The sequence below is a fragment of the Jaculus jaculus genome, chromosome 8 (assembly GCF_020740685.1).
Source record: "Jaculus jaculus isolate mJacJac1 chromosome 8, mJacJac1.mat.Y.cur, whole genome shotgun sequence".
NCBI classification, from domain to species: domain Eukaryota; kingdom Metazoa; phylum Chordata; class Mammalia; order Rodentia; family Dipodidae; genus Jaculus; species Jaculus jaculus.
In genome coordinates, this window is record NC_059109.1 from 41,164,245 (window position 1) to 41,190,056 (window position 25,812).

The window sequence follows — 25,812 nt, forward strand, 5'->3', positions numbered from 1 at the left end:
GAGTCAGCAACGGCACCGCACCGGAAAAGGGTAAGGACCCTTCTGTGTGCAAAAGACGAAACAAGCGTACCAGGTGGAGAGGGAACCTGGCCCTGGCACCAGGGTTGCATGGCAGGGATGGAACCCAGGTGTCGCTCACCTGCCCTGTCCCCAAGGGAGGACATCAATTCTTCCTCCGCACGTCCTCTGTGGCCACACACCACCTCTTCAAGGCCCAGACATAGTTGTGTTTGTTTCTGTTTTTGAGGTAGGGTCTCACTCTAGCCTAGGCTGATGTGGAATGCACTATGTAGTCTCAGACTGGCCTCAAACTCACAGCGATCCTCCTACCTCTGCCTGCCAAGGGGTGGGATTAAAGGTGTGTGCCACCACGTCTGGTAGTGTTTGCTCGGGGGGAGCAGCTGGTGGAGTTTGCCCGGGACTGAAAGCAGGGGCATCAGGCTGCTTCTCAAGCAACCATGGACTCCCCTCCAGGAGCATCTCGCACCCTCCCTCTTCCTGGCTCCCAGCTCCAGTCTGGGCACAGACTGCCTGGCCTGTTAAGAGGAGAGCTAAAGCAGCTTCTCCTTGCTCTCTGTGGTCTTTGGCACCGGTGGTGGCTGCCACCCCTTGGGCTGTGTGAGCTCTGACTCTGGCTTATATCCACATGGCCAGCTTGGTGAGTTCATTCCCAGAGGATGCTACCCCTAAGTGTGTGGGAGGCGAGGGAGAGATGGGGCCCGCTGACAGCCCAGCTGGAGGATTGAGGTCAGTGCACTGCCCTGGAGTGTTGACGCCCCATTCTGGTGGCATCTAGTATGGATTGCGGGGTAGAAGCTGGCTGACAAGTGCCAGGCCTTAGTCCTATGAATGAGCAGGTCCTAGTGTCAATGGGCATCCAGGGACCAATAAGAACCCCTGAGGCCAGGCCCTGGGAGGGGTGGGGCAGGATGTTTCTGTTTATTTTCGGAAGGCACAGGTGTTCACAGCTAATGACATCTGCCGGAATACGGATAAGAAAACAACCTCTTCCCAGAATTGTCCCCACCCTGCCTTCCCCATTTGAGATTTGGGACTGTGCTATGTAGATGTAGAGAATGGCTGCCAACAAGCCCCGCCTAACCGCAAGCCATTGGGTCTCTCCACATATGGGCATTCAAGGTCTTCTTAAAAAAAAAAAAAAAAAAAAAAAACTATTTATTTATTTGAGAGTGACAGACCAACAGAGAAAGTGGCAGATAGAGAATGGGCGCGCCAGGGCCTCCAGCCACTGCCAACAAACTCCAGACGCATACGCCCCCTTGTGCATCTGGCTAACGTGGGTCCTGGGGAGTCAAGCCTTGAACCTTAGGCGTCACAGGCAAGCGCTTAACCGCTAAGCCATCTCTCCAGCCCCATCCTAGGTCTTCTTAAAGAGGTCCCAGTAACCTAGAGATTTGGGGCCACCAAGAGCATGAGGGGACACTTTTGTACTAGGGCCTAGTGTCCAAATTACAGCCCATGGGCTCTGTGTGTCCCGGGAAGGACAGCATTTTGTACCTTGTTAGCAGGACTCATTTGCTCCAGTTCTAGGAGCAGAGAAAAGGAAGGGCCACATCCGTGTCAGGGTGGAGAAGAGCGAGTGAAATCATCTTCCTGTGGCTGTGGTATGGGGGCCAGCAGAAGAGGAAGCTACTCTCCCCATGTGAATCCAGAGGCAGGGCCATTTATCTTAGAGCACGCATTCTGTTCAGCTCCCAAAGGAATTACTTTTTTAAAAAATACTTTATTTTTATTTATTTGACAGAGAGAGAGAAAGAGAGGGAGAGAGAAACTCCAGATGCATGTGCCACCTTGTGCATCTGGCTAACGTGGCTCCTGAGGAATCGAACCTAGGTCCGTTGGCTTTGCAGGCCAACACCTTAACCGCTAAGCCATCTCTCCAGCCCCCCAAGGGAATTCTTTTACCCTGAGGCACGTCATTCCAGGGGTACTGCATTCCTCTTCTACCCTTTTACAAGTGCAGAACAGAGAGACCAGGCTAAGGCAGGAGACACAGGGTTAGGCTTCTTTAGTAAGGAGTAGGAAGGAGAGCAATAAATAAACCGGAAGAGCTCTTGACACTGACCTCCTGAGGCAGCCCAGCGGAGGTGCCTGCCAGGAGGTACCTGTCTCAAGCTCAGAAAAAAAGGTGAGCAAGGTTCAGGGTAGAGGAGCACCCGAGAGGCCCGTCTCCCTTCATCACACGACACATGTGTCAGCAGCAAAGGACAGCTGAGGCCGCTTTTCCATGTGGGCCTCCTGTACTCCACAGACAAGAGATGCAGGAGGGGCCTCAGTTACCATCCTGAGGGCAGCTGTTTCCAGGAAGCTTTGAGGAAGCGTCCATCTTTGCCTAGCTACACTCCCTATTCAGGGCAGGTCTGATATGTGGCCAGGAAGCCCGTGCCACAACAGGACAGGGGGGCTTGGGATCGGTCCTGCTTGAGCCACAGGTACAAGAGTAAAGGCTCCAATGGGGCAGGTCCCAGCCTCCAGGAGAAGTTGCATTCTGAGCGGGGCGCCACCAGTTGAGCACTGGGAAAGGCAGGGTGGGTAGCATGACTTGGTTTTCTGACTCACAGTCTGCAGTCTTCTGCCCTCAGGGAACAGATGATACTATTAACAGGTGGGGGAAGAGCGGGGAGCTTGGAAAAGACTCTTGGACCCTACTTGGGCCCTGTCCTGGTGGTCCTTTTTTCCTGCCTCCTCTACCTGCTGAAGAGGGCCTGCAGCACCCCAAAAGGAGCCCTTTCCTCCTGGGAACCGTGGCCATGTGCCCAAGAAGATGTGAAACATCCTTGCTCCATCCCAACAAAGATGGGGGCATCAGAGGCGGCTCTCCTGGGCATCAGCCTTATCTGTGGGTGAATCCTGCAGGCACAGCTCACTGAAGACTTTACAGGACCTCTCAGGATTGTTCTCGGACTGAGAGGGGAAGCAGGCCCTGAGGCAGGCCCTCACCGACTCCTTCACCTCGGCCTCCAGGCCCTTCATCCCGGCCTCGTACTCCGCCAGCGCCTCCTGTTGGAACTGTGGAGATAGCAAGGCCCACTACCTGGGTCAGCAAGGGTTCCTGCCTGTTCTCCCAACTCTGGACTGTAGAACAAGGAGATGCCCAGGCTGTTCAGACCTATGAGAAGACTGGGGTGAGAGGTGGGGGTACTGAGGTCCATTAGGGAGCCTTCCAAGAAAGGAACCAAGCAAAGAAATCTGTCGAGCTGCCTCATTTGAAAGGGCCTTTGGATACCCATGGGAAACAGCCACTGGTGAGCGACGGCAGATAAGCTCCTTCCCTGACCTCCTGCCTGGCAGCCCCGGCGCAGGGCCCCTTCCCACCATGGAACCCGGACAACTCGACTGGAGCCAGCACGGCAGTCCCCTCACCTGCTTCTCCAGCTCCAGGATCTTCTCCCGGCACGCGGCCTGCTTCTCCTCCAGCCTCTCCTGCTGCCGATCCAGGGTCTCTGTCATCTGGGTAGGAGTGACAGGCAGAGAATCAGAAAGGCACAGGCAGCTAACCTGGGTGCCTGGAATCCAGCTCTGTCCATTCTTAGCTAACCAGACTTGGGACCAATCCTTTAGCTTTAGGGCCCTTTCTGTCATTTGTGCAGTGAGATAAGAATTACCTGGCTTGTATGGTGGTTCATAGAAAGCACCTGGCATGGTGCCAGGCACAAGGTCAGGCCACAGTAGGTGGAAGGCTTGCAACTGTGATCAGCAATCCCCAGGGGAGTCGTTTTAGGTACATTTTCAGCAGAGCCTTCCCCCCCCTCTTTCCATTCCTTGGCGCCCCAGGACGTCCTCCCACCCCCCTCCTCCAGTCTCATCTTTCCCTGGCCAGCCAGCTCATCGAGTCTCCCGCCAGGGAAGCAGGCTCCAGACAGTGCCCTTCAGGCTAACACCCCAGCTTTTCCATACACAGGCCAGAACCCTCAGACGTCCCGCCCATCCCTAGCTGCGTAGACAGCTCTGGATGATAACATGTCCTAAGGACAGAGGACCCCCCCCCAATACCTGTGGGGAAAGTGCATTTGGGAAGGACACAGCCCTTGCACACCTGTTTGACAGCCTGCACCACTTCCTGGATGTGTGAGTTGTTAATCTCTCTCTTCAGCCTGTTGGTATAGTTGGAGGTTTAGAAAGGGCTGGGGTGTGTGTAGGAGGTGCTTATTGATGAAGTATCTTCAGGGTGCAAACAAGTAAGAACTCTCACACAGGGGCAGGAACTAGCAGAGGGGCCAACATGGAGGATGGAGAGGGCCCTTGGGAGCCCTGGGCCCACCTGTCACTAGAACTCAGACTCAAAGGCATCCATGGGAAAAGCAACAGGAAACAAAACTGGCAGAGTGGACAAGCTCCATCTGCCTGTCTGGGTACTTAATGCCCCCCCACCGTCCCCCGCCCCATTGCTCCCCTCTGCTCAAGTGGTGTTGGCCTCTGTTTTGCTCATAGAGGACTTTCTGACCAGAGATGACTGTGGTGGGATCCACTTTCTCCAGGGCTATGGGAGAGGCAAGTCCGTGGGAAGTGAGTCAGGATCCCTTGTAGGGCAACCTGGAGTGGGGGTCTGCTCAGATGTGCTTCCCCTCCACGGCTCACCTCTCCTGGGCCACCTTGTCTGTGGTCACTTTGGTCATGGCCAGGATCCGCTCCAGCCTTTTGGCCTCCAACTTCTTCTTCATCTCTTTGGTGTCCCTGAGGGGAGAGAGGCAGAGGGAGCCGTTTGGTGGTCATGAGGTCTTTAGCCGGGAGGCAGGGACAGGCCTGCAAGAGAGGTAGCCATACATTTCTGAGGTCTCCTTGAAGGTCTTCAGCTCCGCGGCCTGTTTCTCCCTGGCCAGCTCCATCATCTTAGCTGTTTGCTGTGGTGGGAGGGGGAAGGAGGGGAGGGGTGGGGAGGAAGACTGGGGTTTAGTGAGAAGCCACTGCACCCCCCTCTCCCCCGGGGCAGCGGTGGGGGTGGCTGGCTGGTGCCATCGGTCCCACACCTCGGCCGCGTGCTGCTCCTTGCGCTTCAGGATGCACCGGTGCTGCTCCTCGCCGTGATGCAGCAGCTCCTGCTCCAGCCAGTCCCTCAGCTCCCGCACGCGCGCGTCCGCGCCCTCGGGGCCCTCGGCGGGCGCCAGCGCGCCAGTGTCCTCGCCGAGCAGGGTCCTGCGGGAGGCCCGCGCGGCGGGGGCGGGGTGGGTGGATGAGTGGGTGGCCCAGGCTGGGGGACCGCAGCCGCGCTACGCTGGGAGGGGGGCGGGGTGGAAAAGGCAGGGCACCGCTGCCGCCCTTACTTACCTCTTCTTGCGGGAGCCCTTGCCTGGGCGAAGCTTGCAGCCCGCGCCCTGCTGCGCCTGGAGCTCCGCCAGCTGCGCCGCGCCGCGCTGCAGCAGCTCTTCCCAGCGCCGGGCGCCGCGCCTCTCCAGCTCCCGCAGCTCCTTCTCGTGTCTCCGCTGCAGCTTCACCAGGCCCTTCAGCTCCCGCAGCTCCTCCAGGCTGGCCGTCTGCGGCTCTGTGGAGGCCTGGGTCAGGCGCCGAGCAGCCCCCCCCCTCACCACCGCCCTCCGAGCAGACACCCTCCCCGCGAAACCCTAGGCCCTTTCCTCTTTCCATGTTCTGCCCCAAGATCACGGGACTCAACAGACCTTACCTGCCGCTTCTTTCTTGGTCTCCTTCGCAGTGGCCCCAGCAGCTGCAAAAGCATACAGTGGCCTTGCAGGTGCCTTAAGGGCCTTTGCTTAGTTTGGCTCCTGTCAGCTCCCTAAGGGTCAGGGAGGGGTATAGGACCCTCCTGCAGCAACCCCCCCCCCCCCGCAAGCCTTCAGACTTCAGACCCAGCTCTTCCCCACTTCCTCAGATCTTAGTGTTAGGCTTGTGGGAACTGTGGGTGCAAGCAGGAGAGGTGAAGGCCCATCCACTAGGCAGGTGGACCAGGAAGTGCCTACCTGCAGACCCATTGCCTGCTGGGGCTGATGATGTTGTCCCATTGGCCTGGCAGGCAGCGGGATTCAGGGATGGGAAAGGCTTCTGTGTGAGGAGAGCAGGTCAGAAAGGTAGCTGTAACAACCCGCTCCTCCCGCAGGGGCTTCAGGCAAGAGGGCAAAGTTCCTGGAGGTCCGGGCAACACAGACCTCAGGCAGACTTCCTGTGGCCTCCTTGAGCTTCATAGACTTCTTGTCATGGGCATTGAAGTACTTGATGGGGTTAGCGAGCGCCACAGTGAGATCTAAGAGCACAGGGTATTCATTCATTAAGGGCCCCAAACGTATGGAGCTGGATCCGTGGAAGGATCCACCCCAGGGCCCTGTCCTGCCCCCAATCTGGAGGCTTGATGAGGGGAATGAACCGACTTGGGTCCCTGCCATGCCTACCTGCCCAGGTGTCAGGTACATAGTCTTTCATCTCCAAGAAGACGAAGAGCGCAGGCATGGTGAGGGGCATGTTGCTCTCACTGCGCAGGCACAGATGGTGGTACCCTATTGAGCATGAAGGAGCGCACTGTGAACCAGAGTGTGTTCCCCCGTGGCACCCCCCCCCCCCCCCCCCCGCCGACAGTCCAGTACTCATGACTTCCGGCTTTAGGGTCTGAGTCTGGCACTGCACCTCCGTTGCCGTGGGCTAACTCTCAGAGATGTTGCTTATCTACCTGCCTCATGTGGTTACTCACTACGAGAATGTAGCACGTTTTAAGTGCCCATAGTTGTCAGTTGCTCAGGAATCTGTAACAGTAGTTCCAGAAAACTGTGGACATTCTGTTAGATGGGCAGAGTTCCCACCTGTCAGATTACTGGAGAGCTTCTGTTCTTGCCCCACTCTTTAGAGCTGATACCATGGGGGTGTTAAGTGAGGTCTCAGGGCCTCTGCCTGAACCCACCCCCACCTAAACAGGATGCTGGTCTTGGTCTCAAATACCCTGCAAATAATGAAAAAAGATCCCCTTCCCTTACCAGAATTTAAAGCATTGATGGGGATGATTCGGTGTCCGAGGAATTTGTTGCCTTCTTCCAGCACAGCCACTCTAAGGGAGGCCAGCTCAGGCATCAAGATCTGGGGAGAATTTGGAATATCCTCAGGAGAGGCAGAGAGAGGAAGAGGGGAGACAAGCGGTGCCCCCTTCCTGACGCCAGAAGTCACAGTGTCAGGGTAAGAACCTAGCAGCTTTACCAGGTTTAGTGACAAGAGACTGAGGGCAGACCCTCGGGCACACTCAGGAACCTTACAGCTGGGCCCAGCTGGGCTCACATGGGGAGGACATGCAGCCAAGGGCAGAAGGAAAGGGCCTGTGCAGAAAGCCCTTGATAGCCTTGCCAACCAGTGTCCAGTGGAACTCCCACCATCCCATGGGCCCCTGAGCTGGGAGAACAACTTTCTGCTTCTAATTTAATGTAAACACACACACACACACACACACACACACACACACACAGAGCAAACTTCTGTGAACTTGAGTTTGGGACTTTTGAAAATCAGAATGGCATGAGTGAGGGACAGAGAGAGAAGGAAGAAGATCAAGGAGCCCACCCTTACTTATTTCCTCTTGTTTGTTTATAAGCAGAGGCCAAGAGCTAAGGACAGACCCCCAATGCCTGCCCTGTCCTGAGTCTCCACCTTCTCAAAGACAAAGGGTTCCTCCTTCCAGACAGGATTAATGGAGTTGGTGTTGGGTGACAGCTTGGTGCGATAGCGCCTCTTGGGGTCCCCTGGGAGGCCGAACAGTTCTACTTCCACATAGGTGCGCACACTGCGTTCTGACAGGAACTGCCCAGAGATCACCTAGGGGTGGGGAACCCAGAGGAGGCCAGCATTAGCTGCCTCCCCCAGGTTAGTTCCAAGCCCCTGGCTCCTTAGAGCTCAGCCATTCATTCTTGGGTATTGTGAAGAGCCCCCTCCAGCACTGGCCACCGAGTAGAGGCTGTGTGGTCCAAGGGTTACAGCTAAGCTCTAAGGGCCTGGCTTCTACTATCCAGCAAAGAGGTAGGCCACCCTCTGTTCCTTCCTAGCCAAGGAGGGAGAAACAGTTCCCCCTGACCTGGGGTCTGTGCTCCTGCTACCCTACTTCCTCTCCCCTCCCCCACCCCAGCCTCAGCCCATCACCCTTGGTTTCCATGGGGACCAAGAGGCAGCCTCCAGTGCTGAGGAGGAGGCAGTTTCCAAGGCAACTTGCTGCATGAACTGACTGGGGCTGAAGTCTTCAGTATATCAGGGAAGGGGGTTGGGGGAGGTAAAGTGGGCTTCGGGGCCTTCTTCCTCAAGAGTCCAGCCCTCCTGGTCATTTGTCAGCCTCAGGCCTTGCCGTAATGGAAAGGGTGGTGGCTACCACCACATCGATGCGGTCCACCGAGAAGGGGTTAAACTGCTTGTCCGGCCGGCGCATGAATTCATGCTTGAGGAGGTAGCCACTCTGTCCGTTGAACTCAAACAGTGCCATGTTCTGCTGCATGGGCAGGTCTGGGAGTGGGAGGATGAGGGGACACAGTGAGGAAGGCCTGACCCTTGATCTATGCCCAATCACTTCTCCTATACTTTTTGGCCTTTCCGGTCTTGGAAATGGGAAGGTTTGGGTGTATCTCGAGGGTGAGTGTTTCTCATATATCATCCCAACCCCTTGGGGCAACTCATCTTTCACAAAGTGTCCATAATCTGGAGTCAGCAAGGAGACTGCAGGCTTCAAGCTTACAGTGGAAGTTGGGGCCATAGACACACCAAGGCAGAGCAGGCAGAGCCCATGCCAGCCTTGACATCTTACATACGTGCTTGCCCAGGAGCAGCCATACAGGCATGCACAAACGATTTAACCTCCCACCTAAGTGTGCACACCCCTGGACATGTTCCAGAGCTTGACACCTAGTGGGCATCCAAGGTCCCTCAGGGAAAGGTGAAGATGGAATGAGCAAGACCCAGGGGAGGGTTTTCAGGGGGCTGGGAGCACCCTCACCCATTGTCTGGAAGTTGAGGGCAACCATCTGGCATCCAGCATTCCAGAACATCTGGGGCATGTAGTTGGAGGAGTCCATGCGGGTGCCCTTGGGGTACACGCGGCTCATCTGGCGCTTGTTGTAGCTGTCCCTGAGTATAGGAGGTGGCCAAGGCCACTTGCAGTACTAGCAGGACCCACCCAGGGAGGGAGTCTTGTTCCCAACCCTCAGCCCAGGCAGGGACCTGACTGGCAAGGCCTCAAGGATACTCCACAAACTGCACTGAGGCTTTGGAGAGCAGGTCAGCGGCCTTGAGCTCGGTGAAGGAGGAGATGACATAACTTCGGTTCTTCTCTGTACAGCAGGGGAAAAGAGGGGGGAGTCCATATCAGGTTTAGCCCTGCCCTCCCCTTGGTGAAGCTCCCACCAGAGGTCCGGCTGTGCACGGGCATATTCAGAAAGAGGCGCTCACATTGAGGATATGTACAGAGAGTGAGATGAATGCACTCTGGATAAGTTCTGAGAAGGCCAGGCTAAGTAACAGGATATGCACAAAAGGGGGAAAGGAAGAAGGGTGTGAGTTTGCTCCGGTGGTGGCTTTCTCTGCCTTCCACCCCTCAGGAACCCTCACCCCCACTTCCCCTCAGGGCCATGGCTTCTAGCCTCAGACCAGCCCCAGTACAGCTCAGATCTGCCCACTGCAGAACCAGTAGGAAGCTGCAGGAGCCCCAGGCAGGCCAGGCTGAGGTGGCTTGTCATAACTGCCTGCCTGTCGCAGACACACTCCAGAGCATTCTGTTCGTTGCCAAGTTCCTCGGGACAGTGCTGGGAGACTGGGAGCCACTGCCACTTAAACAGGTCCTGTTGCCTGACTCCTCAGTTGGGTATTTATAGACAGGGCCCCAAGTTCAAGGAAGGGGCAGGCCCCCCTTTCCTTTCCCCCATCCCACCCACCCAAGCCTTCTGGTATGGAGACTGCCTTCTTCTAAGCCCAGCCTGCTTCCATTCATGGCTACCCCATACTAACGTACGGGAAGAGAACTCAAAGGAGATGAACTTGGTGGGCTGGATGTAATTGACGAGGCTGGACATTTCCTCATAAGCTGTCACCTCCAGGCCCGCCGTGCCCTAGTGGAGAAGGGGGCAATAGAGAGCCCAGATTGGCCACTCAGAGGGCACCACCGTGAAGTGGCAGGACTGTCCCCACTCACCTCATCAGACTGCATCTTCTTCATCTCTTCTTCATCTAGGCTTCCCGACTCCTCCTCCTCCTCCTCCTCGTCCACCTCCTCTACCTCAGCCACTTCCTCAGCAGCCCACACTGTCACACACAGCTGTGTCAGCACCGGCACCCCTGGCCCTCACCCCACTCCTGTCACTTACTGACCTGTGTCCTCTCCCATGGGGGCACTGCCCTCAGCCTCTCCACCAGGCTTCTTGCTGGGGGCTACTGCACCAGGAAACGGGTTCTTTTTGTTCTTGATGAGGATCTTGCCCCGGAGCTCCTCAGGGCTGGGGAGAGGGATGCCAGGTTTCAACTGTGGAGGGGGTGGGTGGACACAGTCACCTCTTCTGTGGTGTCTATCCTGAGGCCCCTCTGCCCTTCTTTTGCCTCACCTGTCATTAGTGCTCCTCATGTAGAAAACTCCACCAACCTGCTCCAACTTACCCCTACCCCTCAGCACCTTTCTCATCGATTCCCTCTGATGAGACCGCTCTTGCCTCGTGCTCACTGCTTCAGATTTCATTTCAGCCACCACTTCCTCTAGGAAGCCTTCCCTGATTCCCTAACACCAGAGCAGTGTCTCCTACAGCACCTGTGGTGGTTTGATTCAGGTGTCCCCCATAAACTTATGTGTTCTGAATGCTGGGTCCCCAGCCGTGACAACTGGGGAATTGGACCCTTCTGGAGGTGATGTATAGGTAGGGGTGGTCTAATGGATGTCATAGCCAGCTTCCCTTTGCTAGTGTTTGGCACACTCTCCTGTTGCTATTGTCCCACCTAATGTTGGCCAGAAGGTGATATCCACCCTCTGCTCATGCCATCATTTTCCCCTGCCATCATGGAGCTTCCCCTTGAGTCTGTAAGCCAAAGTAAACCTTTCTTCCCACAAGCTGCTCTTGGTCAGGTGTTTTCTGCCAGCAATGTGAAGCTGATTGCAACAGCAACCATTGGTTGTAATGGTCTGGTTACTTGTCCATATCCTTACTAGAGGGTAAGAAAGTTGAGGGCAGCAAACATGGCGTTTTGTTTGTTAGTTTAGAGAGGGTCTCACGAAAGATAGCCTTGACTAGCCTAGACTCAAGATCTTTCTGCCTCAGCCTCTCAAATGCTGAGATTACAGGCATATGGCACTATGCCAAGTTTCAACTGTGTTTCTGCCACCAGTATACTCCAAATTCTATCATGATGTCTGACACACGGTAGGTGACAGGACCCCAGACCTAAAATACAACCAAATAAGCCCCAACATCTCTAACCAACTACCTTGATCCTACCCTGTTCTCAGACCCAGATGACTCACAAGAGTCCACTCACAGGGAACTTTTCCAGGGGCTCTGTAAGCAAGCTTTCCCCAAACATGGTTCGGCAGTACTCAGCCATCTTAGCCTGTTGTCGGGGCCTGCAGGGAGCAAAAGTTGGGGTGGAAGTTAATACTGATTCTCTTGCCCATCCTTTTGAGCCCTGGATGAGCCAGGAGGTAATGGCGACAGGGACAGGGGCAGAAGCTGAGGTCCCAAGGAGGCTGTGTTGAGACCTGGCAGAGGACTAAATGGATGGCTAGGTACAAAGAACATCGTATGGGGAGAGTGTCTGGCAGGAGTTTAGGGGCAGGGTAGAGAATGAAGCTGAAAAGGCCTGGATACGCACGAGTCCACATGGTTTTCAAATGACAGGATGACAGGGTAGGGGGAGGTCTTAAAGGCACTTTCTGCAATGGCTTCGATTGCTTCCTGGGGGAGAAGGAGGCTCTGTAAAAAGGAGGCCAATGGTCCTGCTGCCCCTCCCCCAATAGTGCTTTTCTGCACTCCCCAGTTTCAGTACATAGAATGAAACTGGGTGGCTATGGTTGGTTTCCCATCCCCTATCTTCTCTACTCCCTACACTGTTCTAGGGCATTCCAAATGTTCCTACCCTCTAGCCTCACTCTCCTTCACCTCAAACAAGCTGCTAGCCCAGAGCTTTCCTGAGAGCCACTGCCCACCTTGAACAAGATGTCTGTGGTCATGGTGAAGCCATGGGTGATGATCGGCTCCTCCTCCGGGGGCTTCCCCTTCCAGCAGTCTAGCTCCACACACCGGCAGCCAGACAGCAGCACCTGGCGGTACATCTCAGCCGAGGACACGCCTGAGAACTGGCCGGCTGAGCCAGCAAGGGGAAGGGGCAGGGACGTCATTCACGGCCAGCCCATGCCCCAGATTCTCTCATCCTTTGGTCTGTCACCAGGGTCAGCAGCATGTGGGCAGCACCTGCCGAAGATCCAGGGCCCAGGAGCAGCTCAGCAAGGGGCCGGCGGGGGGGGGGGGTGCCAGGACGCACCTGTCAGGTAGGTGTTGTGTGAAGAGTTGATGAAGTAGTGATTGAGTGGCTGTGTCATGTCATGGTGGAGCAGCAGCGTGTTCTGGGTCAGCACGCTGTTCTCTGGCCCACAGAGAAACCAGACCATACCCTCGGGTGACAGCTGGCCTGGGGACAGTGGAGAGTGGTCAGGGCTGCAGCCAGTTGCCAGGGTCGGAGAGAACCCCTGGGGAACGGGGCCTCCCTTAGTCCTCACCCCTCTGCACATTGATGCCGCTGGGCTCGTACTTTTCGATGAGACCCTGCACCTGATCAGGCCGGGCTGGAGGGAACAGCAGGGTGTTGAGCCGTGAGTCCCGCTGTTTCTGGTTGATGAATTTGGTCAGATGTTCCTTGGTCATGTAGGGCTTGGCCTTCGCATGGCTGCAGGCCAGAGAGAAGGGCCCGGGTTCATATCCCTCGGGCCTGGACAGCCCTCTTCTCGAGGGCAGCCTTGTGACTCCCAGACAGGTGAAAGGAGGGGGGCTGTTGACGCCACGCCTTTCCCATGCCCGCCTCGAGAAACTCACTAGGAAGTGAAGATTTCATCAATTTCTGGCCGAGGACACAGGCTCATGAGGAAGCTCTTATACACAGACTCTGGGAAGTCCTCGGGGTTGATAGCATCGTTCTGGGGAAAGAGCCACACTCTTGACCTCACCTGCTCAGATCTGAGATCTGTACCCAGCTCTGGGCAAGGGATCTGTGCAGGGGGAGGGCTCAAAGCAGTCAGATACAGGACACCAAGGACACACACTTCTGAAGGCCCTGCATTGCTGGCTAGAAGGCATGCTGGCCGCTTTGCTTTGTCACTGGCTTTGTACAGTGGCTAGTTCCTTAGCAGGGACAGGATTGGAATTAAGAATGAGCAGAACAAGGAGGGGGAAAGGTAAGAAGTAAGAGGTAGTGCTTGCCAGGGCAGTGGCCTACTTTTCCTCTTAATGAATTCCAGGTAAGCCTGGGCTAAAGTGAGACCCTACCTCAAAAAAAAAAACAAAACAGACAAGAAAAACCTGTATCTATCTTGTGTGTGTGTTGTGTGTGCACATGTGTTTTCTTTTTCTGTATGTGTGTGCATACTCACATGCATGTGCACACACGCCAGGGTCTCTTGCTACTGTAAATGAATGCCAGATACACGTGCCACTTTTGTGCCTTGGCTCTACATGGGTGTTGGGAATTTGGATCTGGGCTGGCAGGCTTTGCAAGCAAGTGCGCAATTAATTGCTGAACTATTTCCCCAGCTTCTAATATATATATTACCTTTTATATAGTTTTTTTTAATTTTTATTTTATATATTTATTTATTTATTTGAGAGTGACAGACACAGAGAGAAAGACAGATAGAGGGAGAGAGAGAATGGGCGCGCCAGGGCTTCCAGCCTCTGCAAACAAACTCCAGACGCGTGCGCCCCCTTGTGCATCTGGCTAACGTGGGACCTGGGGAACCGAGCCTCGAACCAGGGTCCTTAGGCTTCACAGGTGAGCACTTAACCATTAGGCCATCTCTCCAGCCCTATGTAGTTTTTTTTTTTAAAAAAAACATTAGGCTAGAGAGATGGCTCAGCAATTAAAAGCACTTGTTTGCAAGGCCTGATGGCCTCGGCTTGACTTCCCAGTACCCATATAAAGCCAAATACACAAAGTGACTCATGTGTCTGGAGTTCATTTGCAGTGGCTAAAGGCCCTGGAGTGCCCATTCTCTCACTTCTCTATCTCTTTTTCCATCTCTCATAAATACATAAATATTGGGGCTATAGAGATGTCTCAGTGGTTAAAACATTTGTCTGCAAAGCCTAAGGACCCAAGTTCGAATTTCTAGTACCCACATAACACCAGATATACAAGGTGGTATGTGTATCTGGAGTTTGTTTGCAGTGTCTAGAGGCCTTAATGCACCCATTCTCTGTTACTGTGCCAGTCATGATGACACACACCTTTAATCCCAGCACTCAGCAGGCTGAGGTAGGAGACTTGCTATGAGTTTGAGTCCATAGTGAATTCCAGGTCAGCCTGGGCTACCTACCTCAAAAACAATTGGGGAAAAAAAAAAAAACAATTGGGGGCTAGAGAGATTGCTTAGTGGTTAAGGCACTTGCCTGCAAAGCCTAAGGGCCCATGTTCAACTCCCAGGTCCCATATAAGCTAGATGCACAAGATGATGCAAGTGCAAGGTCGCACATGTGCACAAGGTGGCAAACATATCTGGGGTTTGATTGCAGTGGCTGGAGGCTCTGGCGTGCCAATTCTGTCTCTCACTCTCTTTTGCTCTCTCTCTCTCATAAAAAAAAAAATTAGGGGCTGGAAAGATGGTTCAGTGGTTAAGACACTTGCATGAAAAGCCTAATGACCTGGGTTTGATTTCCCAATACCCACATAAAGCCTGATGCACAAAGTGGTGCATGCATTTGCATTCTTTTGCAGCAACTAGATGTTCTGGTGCACCCATTGTTTCTTATCTCTATCTCTCTCTTTCTGTTTGCAAATCAATAAATGAAATATAAAACATACAGCCAGGGCATGGTGATGCACTCCTTTAATATCAGCACTTGGGAAGCAGAGGTAGGAGGATCACTGTGAGTTCAAGGCCTCCCTGAGACTACATAGTGAATTCCAGGTCAGCATGAGCTAGACTGAAACCCTACCTCGAAAAACCAAAATAATAATAATAATTAATTAATTAAAAAGTATAAGAAATTAATTAAATAAAAAGTGAAAAAGACAACCCCTAGAATGGGATAAAATATTCACAAATCAGGTATCTGTTATGCAATGATTGAACAACAAAAATGACATGAAACCAGGACAATGATTTTGAATAGACATTTCTGCAAAGGAAAGGACCAATAAGCCTGCAGAAAGGTATCCAACATCATTAAGCAAATGCAAGTCAAAACCACAATGAGATATCACTTACTCCCACCAGGATGGCATAAATAAAAGACAGGCAGTAATGGTGTTGGTGGGATGTGGGGAAATTAGAACCTTTATACAATGCTGATGGGATTGTAAAATGGTGCAGCCACTTTAGATCATTTTTTCAGTTTTCCTCAAAATGTTAAATATAGGGCTGGAGAGATGTCTTATCAGTTAAGGCATTTGCCTGCAAAGCCAAAGGACCTTGGTTTGATTCCCCAGGACCCACGTAAGCCAGATACACAAGGTGGCGCGTGTGTCTGGAGTTAGTTTGCAGTGGCTGGAGCCCCTGGCATGCCTATTCTCTCTCTCCGCCTCTTTCTCTCTCACTCTCTTAAATAAATAAATGAATAAATAATTTTTTAAATGTTAAATATAGACTAAACAATGTAACCTGGATGTATGTAGCCAAGAGAACTGAAAGCATGCACAAAAACTCAGGCACACCAGTGTTTATAGCAGCATTATTTACAATGCCCCAGGAGGGGGAGAAAACAAATATTTATCAACTGATGAGTAGGTAAAATGTGTTAAGCCCCCACAATGTAATATGATTCTTCCATAAAAAGCGTTGACACGTGTTACAACATGGATGGACCTAGGAAACATTATGCTAAATGAGTATCTCCCAATATTCATATTGTATGAATAGTGTATGATCGCATTTGCATCATTTGTTCATGATAGGAAAATCTATAGAAACAGAAAATAGATTGATGGTATTCAGGAATCCTGTACCTTTGTATTGTTTCCCACTTCCCCCTCCAAAGAATATCTATTAAATGACACTCAGAATCCTTTTATTTTTTATGTTTGGTTTTTTGAAGTAGGTTTTCACTCTAGCCCAGGCTAACCTGGAATTTACTATGTAGTCTCAGGGTGGCCTCGAACTCACGGCGATCCTCCTACCTCTGCCTCCCCAGTGCTGGGATTAAAGGCTTGCGCCACCACGCTGGGCGCTCAGGATCCTTTTAGAAGGCCAGGGTCTGAGCAGGAGAGTCTGGCAAAAACCGCAGCTCCAAGCTGGTCAGCCATTTCAGTAGGATGGACACAGCTGAGGTTGGGGCCCAGAAGCAGGAGGGAAGGTGGGTGATGTGCGCTGGCAGCAGGTAGGGGGTGGGGCTATAGAGGCCACAGTGGGCATCCATTCCACCCTTCCCTTGCCTCATGCAGACTGCACTGGGGAGTGGGGGGGGGTGCTAGGCACATGGGGCAACGCTCTTCACGTGACTGGTGACAGCACACAGCATAGTCTTGGTTTTACTCATTTCCAGGCTTGTCAATTCCTCCCAGGAGGAAATATGTTGTGGGAAGCAGGTTATAATTACACAAGGGCACTGGCCAAGGTGGGCAGGGGCCTGAGGTCCACGATCCCAGCCCCGCTTGAGCCTTGGCTCAAGGCCACAGCTACCCAGAAGGCTTCTTTTTGGTTAATTCACATAAGGCGCCTCACGGGGTGACCCTGCTTCCAATTTGTAATTAAAAATTAATTGCTTAATTAAAAAGAGAGCAGAAAATGTGTTTCTGCATGGAGCCGAAGCCTGTGTCCTGGCAGCTTCCACCCATGGTTCTGTTCCTCTTGCCCACACCCTGCGGAACGAATCCCTTCCAGCAGCTGTCAGATCCTGCAGGCTGCCTCCTCCTGTCCCTGTCGACCTTATCTCCCTCCTCCAGGCTGAAAACATTCTCTCACCTCCCCTTCCCAAGGCCAGAGTGACAAAGCCTGGCAGATCTGCAGGTGCCCTCCCCAACACTACCCTCAGGAGTGCGGGATGCACACCCAACCAAGCATGGCACTTCCTTGCCCTAGCCTCACCTCTGTCCCTAGATGAGTAGTCAGCATTCCGGATTAATGGGCTTTGGGAGCCATTGATGAAATGGTGCTGTCACTTGTACCCTCCTCAACCATCATTCCTGCCCAAGTTTTCTCGGGTGGGAAGAAGAGCACAGGGGCTGGCGGGGAGACGGGCACCACTCACCTTGCCTTTTGCAAGGTGGCAAGCACCGAGAGCCGCCTCTACACGTTTTCGATCAGCAGGAAACATCTGGAAAAAACTGAAGGGGCACAGAAAGGCACCGGGCAGGGAGGAGTCATGAAAGCTTGGGAGCTGGGTGGCATGACGGGGGATCGGGGGAGACTCACTTCTTTACGGGGATCTTCCCTTCGGGGTTCAGCTGCATTTTGAGCTTCACCAAGCTGAAGGGGGGTGAATAACAGCCCATCAGGATGGAGGTGGGCAAGTCAACTCTGTGGGCTAAGGCCAGACGAGTGGGCACTTACATTTTGTCCAGGAAGGTGCTCCGGGGGGCGTTGGCTGTCAGCGGGTGCTTGACCAGGGCTAATATATCCTCAGCCCAGTCCTAGAGGACCACACAGCACAGCAGTCAGGTCCCTGACCACAGGTCCCGCAAATGCCTCAACCCAAGCCTGTGACTCTCAGGAAGCCCAGGCTGTCCTAGGTGCCAAGACCCAGGCCAGGTGTCCCCACGTACCTTGCCAACGTTCTCCTTATAAGAGACAAAGTTGTGGAAGGTAAGGTCTACCATGTCAGGGCCGGACACCACTGTGAGTGCCTTCATCAGGAAGTGGTTGTCTGGAAAGTCCATGTTGAAGACCTCCCGGAGTTTCTGGCTCTGTAGGAAGAGGTGACACGGTGAGAGTCAGAGGTGTGCCCGCAGCCTTCCCTGGCATGGCCCTTCCATCCCTCCCTATCAGCCCCTGGGGCAGATATGCCATGTCTGTCCTAGGAGCTAATGCAGGCAAACCAGTCAATGCAGGTTGGGGGTCAGAAGCAACATCTCTCAGACAGTCTGGGATGCTTAGGGGCAGGGGTTGGCCCATCCTCTCACATCCTTGCCACGTCAGCTTCTGGTGCCCTATTGGCAAGCTCAGAGCCTGGGCAAGCGCAGCAGCGACAGGCCCCTTCCTTAGCCTGAGCTAGTATCCTCATTGCCCAGCAGTCCAGGAAAACTATTCCCTTTCCCAGTGAGGTTTCTCACTCCCCGCAAGGACTCCTTCTCATCCTTGTCTTTAAGAAACTGGTAGCTGCACTGCTCCTAGGCTGCTTCTGGGCCCACTTACCTTGGGCGTCTTGGCAAACTTCCCATAGCGGGTGTCTCGGATGCTAGTGATGTCCAGAAACTCTATCTCCTGGAAGAGGGCTCCCATTGGGTACAGAGGAAGTATGTGGGACAAGAGGATCAGGGTCAAGAATGAGCAGAGAGGGCTGGAAAGATGGCTTAACGGTTAAGGTATTTGCCTGCAAAGCTGAAGGATCCCAGTTCGACTCTCCAGGACCCATGTAAGCCAGATGCACAAGGCGGCACATGCATCTGGAGTTCGTTTGCAGTGGCTGGAGGCCCTGGCACGCCCATCTTCTCTCTCTCTCTCTTTTTCCTTCTCTCAAATAAATAAATAAAATAATATATATAAAGCCGGGCAGGATCCTCCTTTAGTCCCAGCACTCGGGAGGCAGAGGTAGGAGGATCACTGTGAGTTTGAGGCCACCCTGAGACTACATAGTGAATTCCAGGTCAGCCTGGACAAGAGTGAAACCCTACCTCAAAAAACCAAAATAAATAAATAAATAAATAAAAATAAAAAGAATGAGCAGAGAGCAGATATTTTCCCATCCCTTCAAATGTAGACCAGCTGACTTCTAGATACCAAGGCTGTGCAAGGTCTGAACCCCTCCCTTTCCATTTCACCAGTCAGGTCCTCCTCACCCCTAGGGATCCTTCTCTTTTCCTCTTGCTGATCCCTTCCCAGGTACTGTGAGAGTCTCTCCAGATTCCCTCTCTCTGGCTGCAGGGACCTTCCTCTGATCGCACAGTGACTCAGAGCCATTGGCAAAGCATTGCCCTTTAACTCAGCAGCTTATCTTGCCCCCTCTCTCTCCAAGGAATACTAAGGCAGCATGTGGGCCTCAGTCAGCCATGGGCTCGAATGACTGCCATATTTCTTTCCCTGCCCACTGGAGAGCCCAGACCCTTCTCTACTGCCCAGCATCCATGCCTCCACCCTTGCCAACAGGTGTCTGCTGAGGCCAGCTGAATCAATGAGCGCTCAGGGCCACAGCGGGCAGGGACAGCCTCACCTTACTCTGGTATGTCCAGTATAAGTAATAGCCCTTGGGATCCACACGGAGGATGACCGGGGCAGCAATTGCAGTTTCCTGCGGAGAGAAGAGCTCAGGCCAATTTCTCTGGCCCAGACCAGGGATTCGGGGTTCACCTTCCAAGAAATCTGAAAGCACTTCCCTTTCTTCTCTAGAGCGGTCAGTGGAGAGGGGCTGAGGGTGGGACATGGTAAGGTGGAAGAGCAGAGGTTTCCCTTCTAAGCCCCAGGTAGAGATTCTCTCTCAGTCTTGCCCCCAAACCCTGCCTCTCCATGTAATCAGGGATAGAATATCTCTCCACAAGACTTCTTGCTACCACCAGGGAGAGCCTGGCCCATTGAGGAGAGGGTCCAAACTCCTGTACCCACAGCCAAGGCCTTGCACCACACAGATGCAGCCTGCTTCTCCCCTGCCCTGCCCTCCCTCCATGAGCACACAGACTCCTCCCTTCTGAAGACTCCTGACAAGCACTGTTAAGGACGCATGTAGGGAGCTGGTTCACAGACCTCGAACTACATGTGGGAAATCTCTTGGAATTCATGGACCCCAGGGCAATAAACCTGAACTCGGTGATTAAAGGTACTTGCTTGCAAAGCCTGTCAGCCCAGATTCAATTCCTAAGCCACCCACTTAAAGCCAAATGGAGCCAGGCATGGTGGTGCACTCCTTTAATCCTAGCACTTGGGAGGCTAAGGTAAAAGGATCACTGTGAGTTCGAGGCCAGCCTGGAGCTATAGAGTTCCAGATCAGCCAGGGCTAAAGTGAGACCCTACCTCAAAACAAACAAAAAAGCCAAATGGAGAAAGTGGTACAATGGTCTGACATTCCTTGTGGCAGCAAAAGACCCTGGCACCCCCACATTCCCCCCACCAAGGTACACACAGGTGCAAATAAATAAATGAAATTTAAAAATAAAGTTTAAGAGGCTGGGCATGGTGGCACACACCCTGAACCCCTGCACTTGGGAGGGTTGCCGTAAGTTCAAGGCCTGAGACTACAGAGTGAGCTCTAGGTCAGCCTGGGTTGGAGTGAGACCTTACCTCAAAAACAAATAAACAAACAAAAAGCTTAAGGATAAAACAACCCTGAACTTGAACTTGGTGCTTAGTGCTTGACCTTGGAGATTGCTGAATGTATACATGAATTAATGAATTACTGAACTGCCTTCAAAATTCAAATTCCACTCACAGGGCATCTGGAATTTTATTTTTATTTTATTTTTTATTTTTTTTTTAAAATTTTTATTTATTTATTTGAGAGTGACAGAGAGAGAAACAGGCAGATAGACAGCGAGAGAGAGAATGGGCACGCCAGGACTTCCAGCCACTGCAAATGAACTGCAGACGCGTGTGCCCCCTTGTGCATCTGGCTAACATGGGCCCTGGGGAATCAAGCCTCGAACCAGGGTCCTTAGGCTTCACAGGCAAGTGCTTAACCACTACGCCATCTCTCCAGCCCTTTTATTTTTATTTTAATAGTCTTTGTGCATATAAAAACAAGATATTACAATGGAAATTTATAGCAATGAACCATAGTTGCTGTATAATACTCCTGACAGAATACAGAATCTACCTAGGAAAGGATTCAACAAAGGGTCCCACAGCAGAAGTGGTTAGAATATGGGGGAAAGATTTTGCCAGGCATGGTGGTACACGCATTTAATCCCAGCACTTGCTTGGGAGGCAGAAGTAGGAGGATCACCTTGAGTTCAAGGCCAGCCTGTGCTAGAGTGAGACCCTACCTCAAAAAAAAAAAAAAAAAAAAGATTTGTAGGAAAGCCAATTTTGTAGTAAGTTGTGTACTGAGCACAGTCCCCTTCCCTCCCCAGTGGAGGGCCTGGCCCCTGGCCTTATGCCTAATGAGGGTTTCCAGCCCTATGCAGAGATCTACTGATTGAAATGGTCATGGGGGAGGGTGTGGATGAAGAGATAACTTAGCTGTTAAAGTGCTTGCCTGCAAAGCCTAAGGACCCAAGTTTGATTCTCCAGGACCCACATAACTTAGATGCACAAATTGATGCATGCATCTGGAGTTTGTTTGCAGTGGCTGGAGGCCCTGGCTCATGCATGCTGCCTCCCCCCCCCAAATAAATACAAGTAAACAAAAATTTTAAAAAAGAAACAGGTATGGGGCATAGCAGGTGGGAGCTGGTCTCCTGACTGGGAAATCCAGCAGGTACCAGGTGGGCTGAGTCTGTGGGACTGAGTATGAAGATATTGGAATATGGGATGAGTCTGCACCCCCAGAGTATGTTGGGGCTACAGATGCATGACTATTTGCTACAGTCCAGAGTTGTCTCATGGGAGAGTGAGGAGCAAAGGGCCCAAAGCCACAGAAAGATGGAAATAATAAGCCGGGCGTGGTGGTGCACACCTTTAATCCCAGCACTCAGGAAGCAGAGGTAGGAGGGTCGCCTTGAGTTCGAGGCCACCCTGAGACTACATAGTGAATTCAGGTCAGCTTGGGCTACAGTGAAACCCTACCTTGAAAAAAAAAAAAAGAAATTGGGCTGGAGAGATGGCTTAGCAGTTAAGCGCTCACCTGTGAAGCCTAAGGACCCCAGTTCAAGGCTTGATTCCCCAGGACCCACGTTAGCCAGATGCACAAGGGGGTGCACGCATCTGGAGTTTGTTTGCAGTGGCTGGAGGCCCTAGCGCGCCCATTCTCTCTCTCTATCTGCCTCTCTCTCTCTCTCTGTCTGTCACTCTCAAATAAATAAATAAGAAAATAAATTGGTGGAAGTAATAAAAAGGGGCTAAGAAGACAATGGTAAGGACCTCAGGCAAGAGAACCCCAGTTCATGAAGGAGACCTCTCAAGAATCACCAGTGTCCACTGGAGAAAGAATAAGCTTTCAGCTTCTGCCAAGTTCGGAAAGCCCGAGCCAGCTATTGACAGCACCTATTCAAGAGAGAAACTGTAACCTTGCATCCCTTCTCACGCCCCCCTCTGTGAAGGCCCTGGGTGAGAAAGAGCAGGGATTTACTTCTCTGGCACTTTCTAGGTGGTTACACCCACCCTGAATCAGTCCTGGTGGGAGGAGGGCAAAATGAAGTAAGGAAACAAAGATGAGTTTTGACTCTAAATTGTTTCAGAAATAGGACTAAGGTGTTTTTTTCTTAAAAAAAATTTTTTTTTGAAGCAAGCCCAAGAGACTGGCCTTTTTTATTTATTTTTTTTTTTAATAAGAGAGAGCAAGCAAGCAAGAGAGGGAAAGAGAGAGAACTGGAGAGATAGCTTAGCAGTTCAGGTACTTGCCTGCAAAGCCAAAGAACACAGGTTCAATTCTCCAGTTCCCACATAAGCCAGATGCACAAGGGGGCACATACATCTGGAGTTCGTTTGCAGTGGCTGGAAGCCCAGCTGTGCCCATTCTCATTCTCTCTCTCTCTCTTCCTCTTTCTTTTGTCTCTAATAAATAAATAAAAATAAAATCTTTAAAAAAAAAAATAAAGGTATGGGCCATTGCACCCAACTTCTTAAAAAAAAAAAAGAGAGAGAATTGGTGCACCTAGGCCTCCAGCCATTGAATCAAACTCGAGACAGGTGCGACACATTGTATGCATGTGTGACCTTGTGACCTTGTGTCTGGCTTACATGGGACCTGGAGACTTGAACGTGAGTCCTTAGGCTTGGCAGGGAAGTGCCTTAACTGCTAAGCCATCTCTCCAGCCTAGGGCTGTTTTGTGAGAACCATTTGACTATTACCCAAAGGTGAAGCTCATATCTGTGTGAAGGGATAGATTCTCCCTTCAAATAAGTTTTGTTTTGTTTTGTTTTCGTTTTTGTTTTTTCAAGGTAGGGTCTCACTCTAGTTCAGGCTGACCTGGAAATTCACTATGTAGTCTCAGGGTGGCCTCAAACTCACAGTGATCCGCCTACCTCTGCCTCCCGAGTGCTGGGATTAAAGGCGTGCGGCACCACGCCCAGCTCTTCAAATTTTTGAAAGGACAGTAGGAGACTAAGTAAAGTTAGAGCATGGTTATTCCATATGTGCTGTGCTTGTTCAGTGTGGTATGAGACACCCCTGTCATCTACTGAATGGGCCAAAAGGAACTTCCAAGCAGAGCCTGGCTCGTAGGTACATGTGCCCTGTGACTAGGCTTGCAACATTCCTGCTTGTGCAAGTCAGGGTTCAGGGATCAAGTAGTGTCCAGACTTGGGGAAGGGAAGGAGCCAAGCAGGTCTACAGATCAGAAAGAGCTCTACCCCTCTTCCTGCTCAGGTTATAAGCACACTTCCCAGAGAAACTAAAAGATACCACTTCAACTTTTTGCTGTGAGTCACTTCCCTCATTCCAGAGGCTCCCACAACCGGCAACCTCCATGTTACCGCTATGCTCCCATCACGCCACACAAAGTGCCACACTCCTAGGGAAACAGAAGGCCTCATGCCCTTGGGCCCCACCCCCACAATTGTGGCAATGAGACACCTTAGCCTAAAGCAGCCCCTGCAAGGCCTGGGCACAGATCCCCCCCATCACACCACCAATAAACTAGATAAGCCAGTCCAAGGGTCTGGAGAGGTTCCAAGTGACTGTACCCCTAAAGAGAGACGCCATGCATTGTTGGACCCCACAAGCCTGCCTGGGGCCTACTAAGCTGGAACCAAAGCAGCAGCTATCCCTCCCTGAAGAATTGCTCCCTGTTGTTCTTAGCCCACAAGAACCCCTGGTCTGCAGCCGTGTTCTCAGAGTCCAGGAGGATGAGACTGGAGCACAGAGCCCTGTTTAGGAAGGAGCAGACACCAGGGCAGGAGCGCCACCCAGACGGATGGCGGATGGCGTGCAGTGTGGGCAGGGAGCGAGCCGAGCCCACTGAGCCAGCAAGAGGAAGCAGAAGTTGGGGGATTCCCTTCCAGGTCCTAGGAGCTTGAAACTCCAGTTTTCACTCAGGCTCAGGGGTCTTTTGTGACTGCACCCTCCCCCCCCCACACAAACAGCAGGGGGAGAACATGGCTTCCCTAGGACAGACCCAATGTGCTCTGTGGGCTGGGGTGAAAGAGTTGGGTCTGGGTACCCTGCCGGAGCAAAAGTGGGGTAGCTGCTCTGTGAAGGCAATCTGGCTCACCTTTTTTTAAAAAAAATTTGTTTTTATTTATTTATTTGAGAGCAACAGACAGAAAGGCAGAGAAAGAGAGGAAGAGAATGGGCGTGCCAGAGCCTCCAGCCACTGCAAACAAACTCCAGATGCATGTGCCCCCTTGTGCATCTGGCTTATGTGGGTACTGGGGAATCGAGCCTCAAACTGGGGTCCTTAGGCTTCACAGGCAAGAGCTTAACCGTTAAGCCATCTCTCCAGCCTATGGCTCACCTTTTTTTTTCTTGCACCCTGTCAGCTTTGGGACTTGCTTTCTTCTCACCACTACCCAAGCCAAAAGCGTCAACCATTTATCTTCTTGGGGGACTTGGAGAGGACAGATACAGGTCCAAAGAAAATACACCCCCTCTCCCCCCGCGACAAGGGCAGCCCACCTCCTTCTCATTCCTGGATACAGCAGCTGGGCCCAGCAACCCAGGCTTGTTTATCCAGGCTGTTGTACCAGTGGCTTGGCCAAGTCACACAGGCGCCTGAGTCCTGGGAGACATAAACCAACCCTCTACCCTGGAAAGCGCCCTCCTAGCCCGGCACCCACCACCCAGGCCTTCCCTACTCACATCATCCCATTTGATGAAGCGCTCCCCTTGGCTCAAATATGCCTTCACCTTAGGGGGCAGCAGGATAGGGTTGAGTAGAGACATGATGCCAAGTCCCTCTTTGGAGAGGTTGAGTGGACACTGGCAGGCAGGAGGAGGAAAGAAAGGAGGGCCAGTAGGAGGGGAAACCAGGCTGGGCTCACATGGCACCCGCCCAAAGCTGGTCCGGAAGTCTGGGTGCTCTTATAGCTCACAAGGTGGCAGCTGGGTGGATGCAGGGCTCAGAGCTCCTGGCGGGGGGCCATTCATCTGCCTTGTAAATCAACCTCCTCCTTTCCTGCCTGAAGTAGGGGGCTGCAGTCGGTGCTGTTGTGTGTGTGTGTGGGGGGGGGGGGTGTTCAGGCTCCCCTCCTGACAGTCTCCACCCTTACCCTGTGTCTCAGCACTTCCTGTTCAGGGCTTCCTTGTCTGAACTGCTGTGAACTGAGAGGCAAGTCATAAGGTCTGGTGGCCTGGGAACCAGGGCCTCTCACCACGGAGGTATTCCCTGCTCAGATTGGGTCCAGGGGCCCAGAGGAAAGCAATGTGGAGGCCAGTAGGATGTGCCGTTGCCTAGCGTGGAATGAGGAGAGGAGGGTACAAAGCGATCTCTTGGGGAAGGGACCCCCAAAGAGCAGGAGTT

General features: G+C 52.6%; 1 protein-coding gene across 1 annotated transcript; it reads right to left on the bottom strand.

Annotated features, from left to right (window-relative positions):
• Window positions 1-1,307: 1,307 nt before the first annotated feature.
• Plcb2 (phospholipase C beta 2) lies at window positions 1,308-25,409 on the bottom strand. Its single transcript, XM_004660780.2, has 32 exons — window positions 25,152-25,409; window positions 19,476-19,553; window positions 18,461-18,529; window positions 17,872-18,012; window positions 17,660-17,739; window positions 17,522-17,575; window positions 17,358-17,433; window positions 12,993-13,093; window positions 12,680-12,846; window positions 12,445-12,591; window positions 12,110-12,267; window positions 11,776-11,858; window positions 11,443-11,527; window positions 10,291-10,441; window positions 10,115-10,224; window positions 9,935-10,031; window positions 9,173-9,257; window positions 8,924-9,048; window positions 8,282-8,436; window positions 7,597-7,761; window positions 6,936-7,035; window positions 6,360-6,464; window positions 6,120-6,214; window positions 5,934-6,015; window positions 5,639-5,680; window positions 5,287-5,500; window positions 4,989-5,154; window positions 4,786-4,862; window positions 4,600-4,695; window positions 4,058-4,115; window positions 3,385-3,471; window positions 1,308-3,030 (listed from the first exon to the last, which is right to left on the bottom strand). Exons 1-32 carry the CDS (start codon window positions 25,233-25,235, stop codon window positions 2,827-2,829), a joined length of 3,537 nt encoding a protein of 1,178 aa, XP_004660837.2. The 5' UTR covers window positions 25,236-25,409; the 3' UTR covers window positions 1,308-2,826.
• Between the last annotated feature and the right edge of the window lie 403 nt (window positions 25,410-25,812).

Coding starts and splice junctions, on each gene's coding strand:
- Plcb2 (XM_004660780.2), bottom strand. CDS start 25,235: ATGTCTCTACTCAACCCTATCCTGCTGCCCCCTAAGGTGAAGGCATAT. Junction 17,740..17,871: donor ATAAGGAGAACGTTGGCAAG/GTACGTGGGGAC, acceptor GTGGTCCTCTAG/GACTGGGCTGAGGATATATT. Junction 11,528..11,775: donor TTTGAAAACCATGTGGACTC/GTGCGTATCCAG, acceptor TGCTCCCTGCAG/GCCCCGACAACAGGCTAAGA.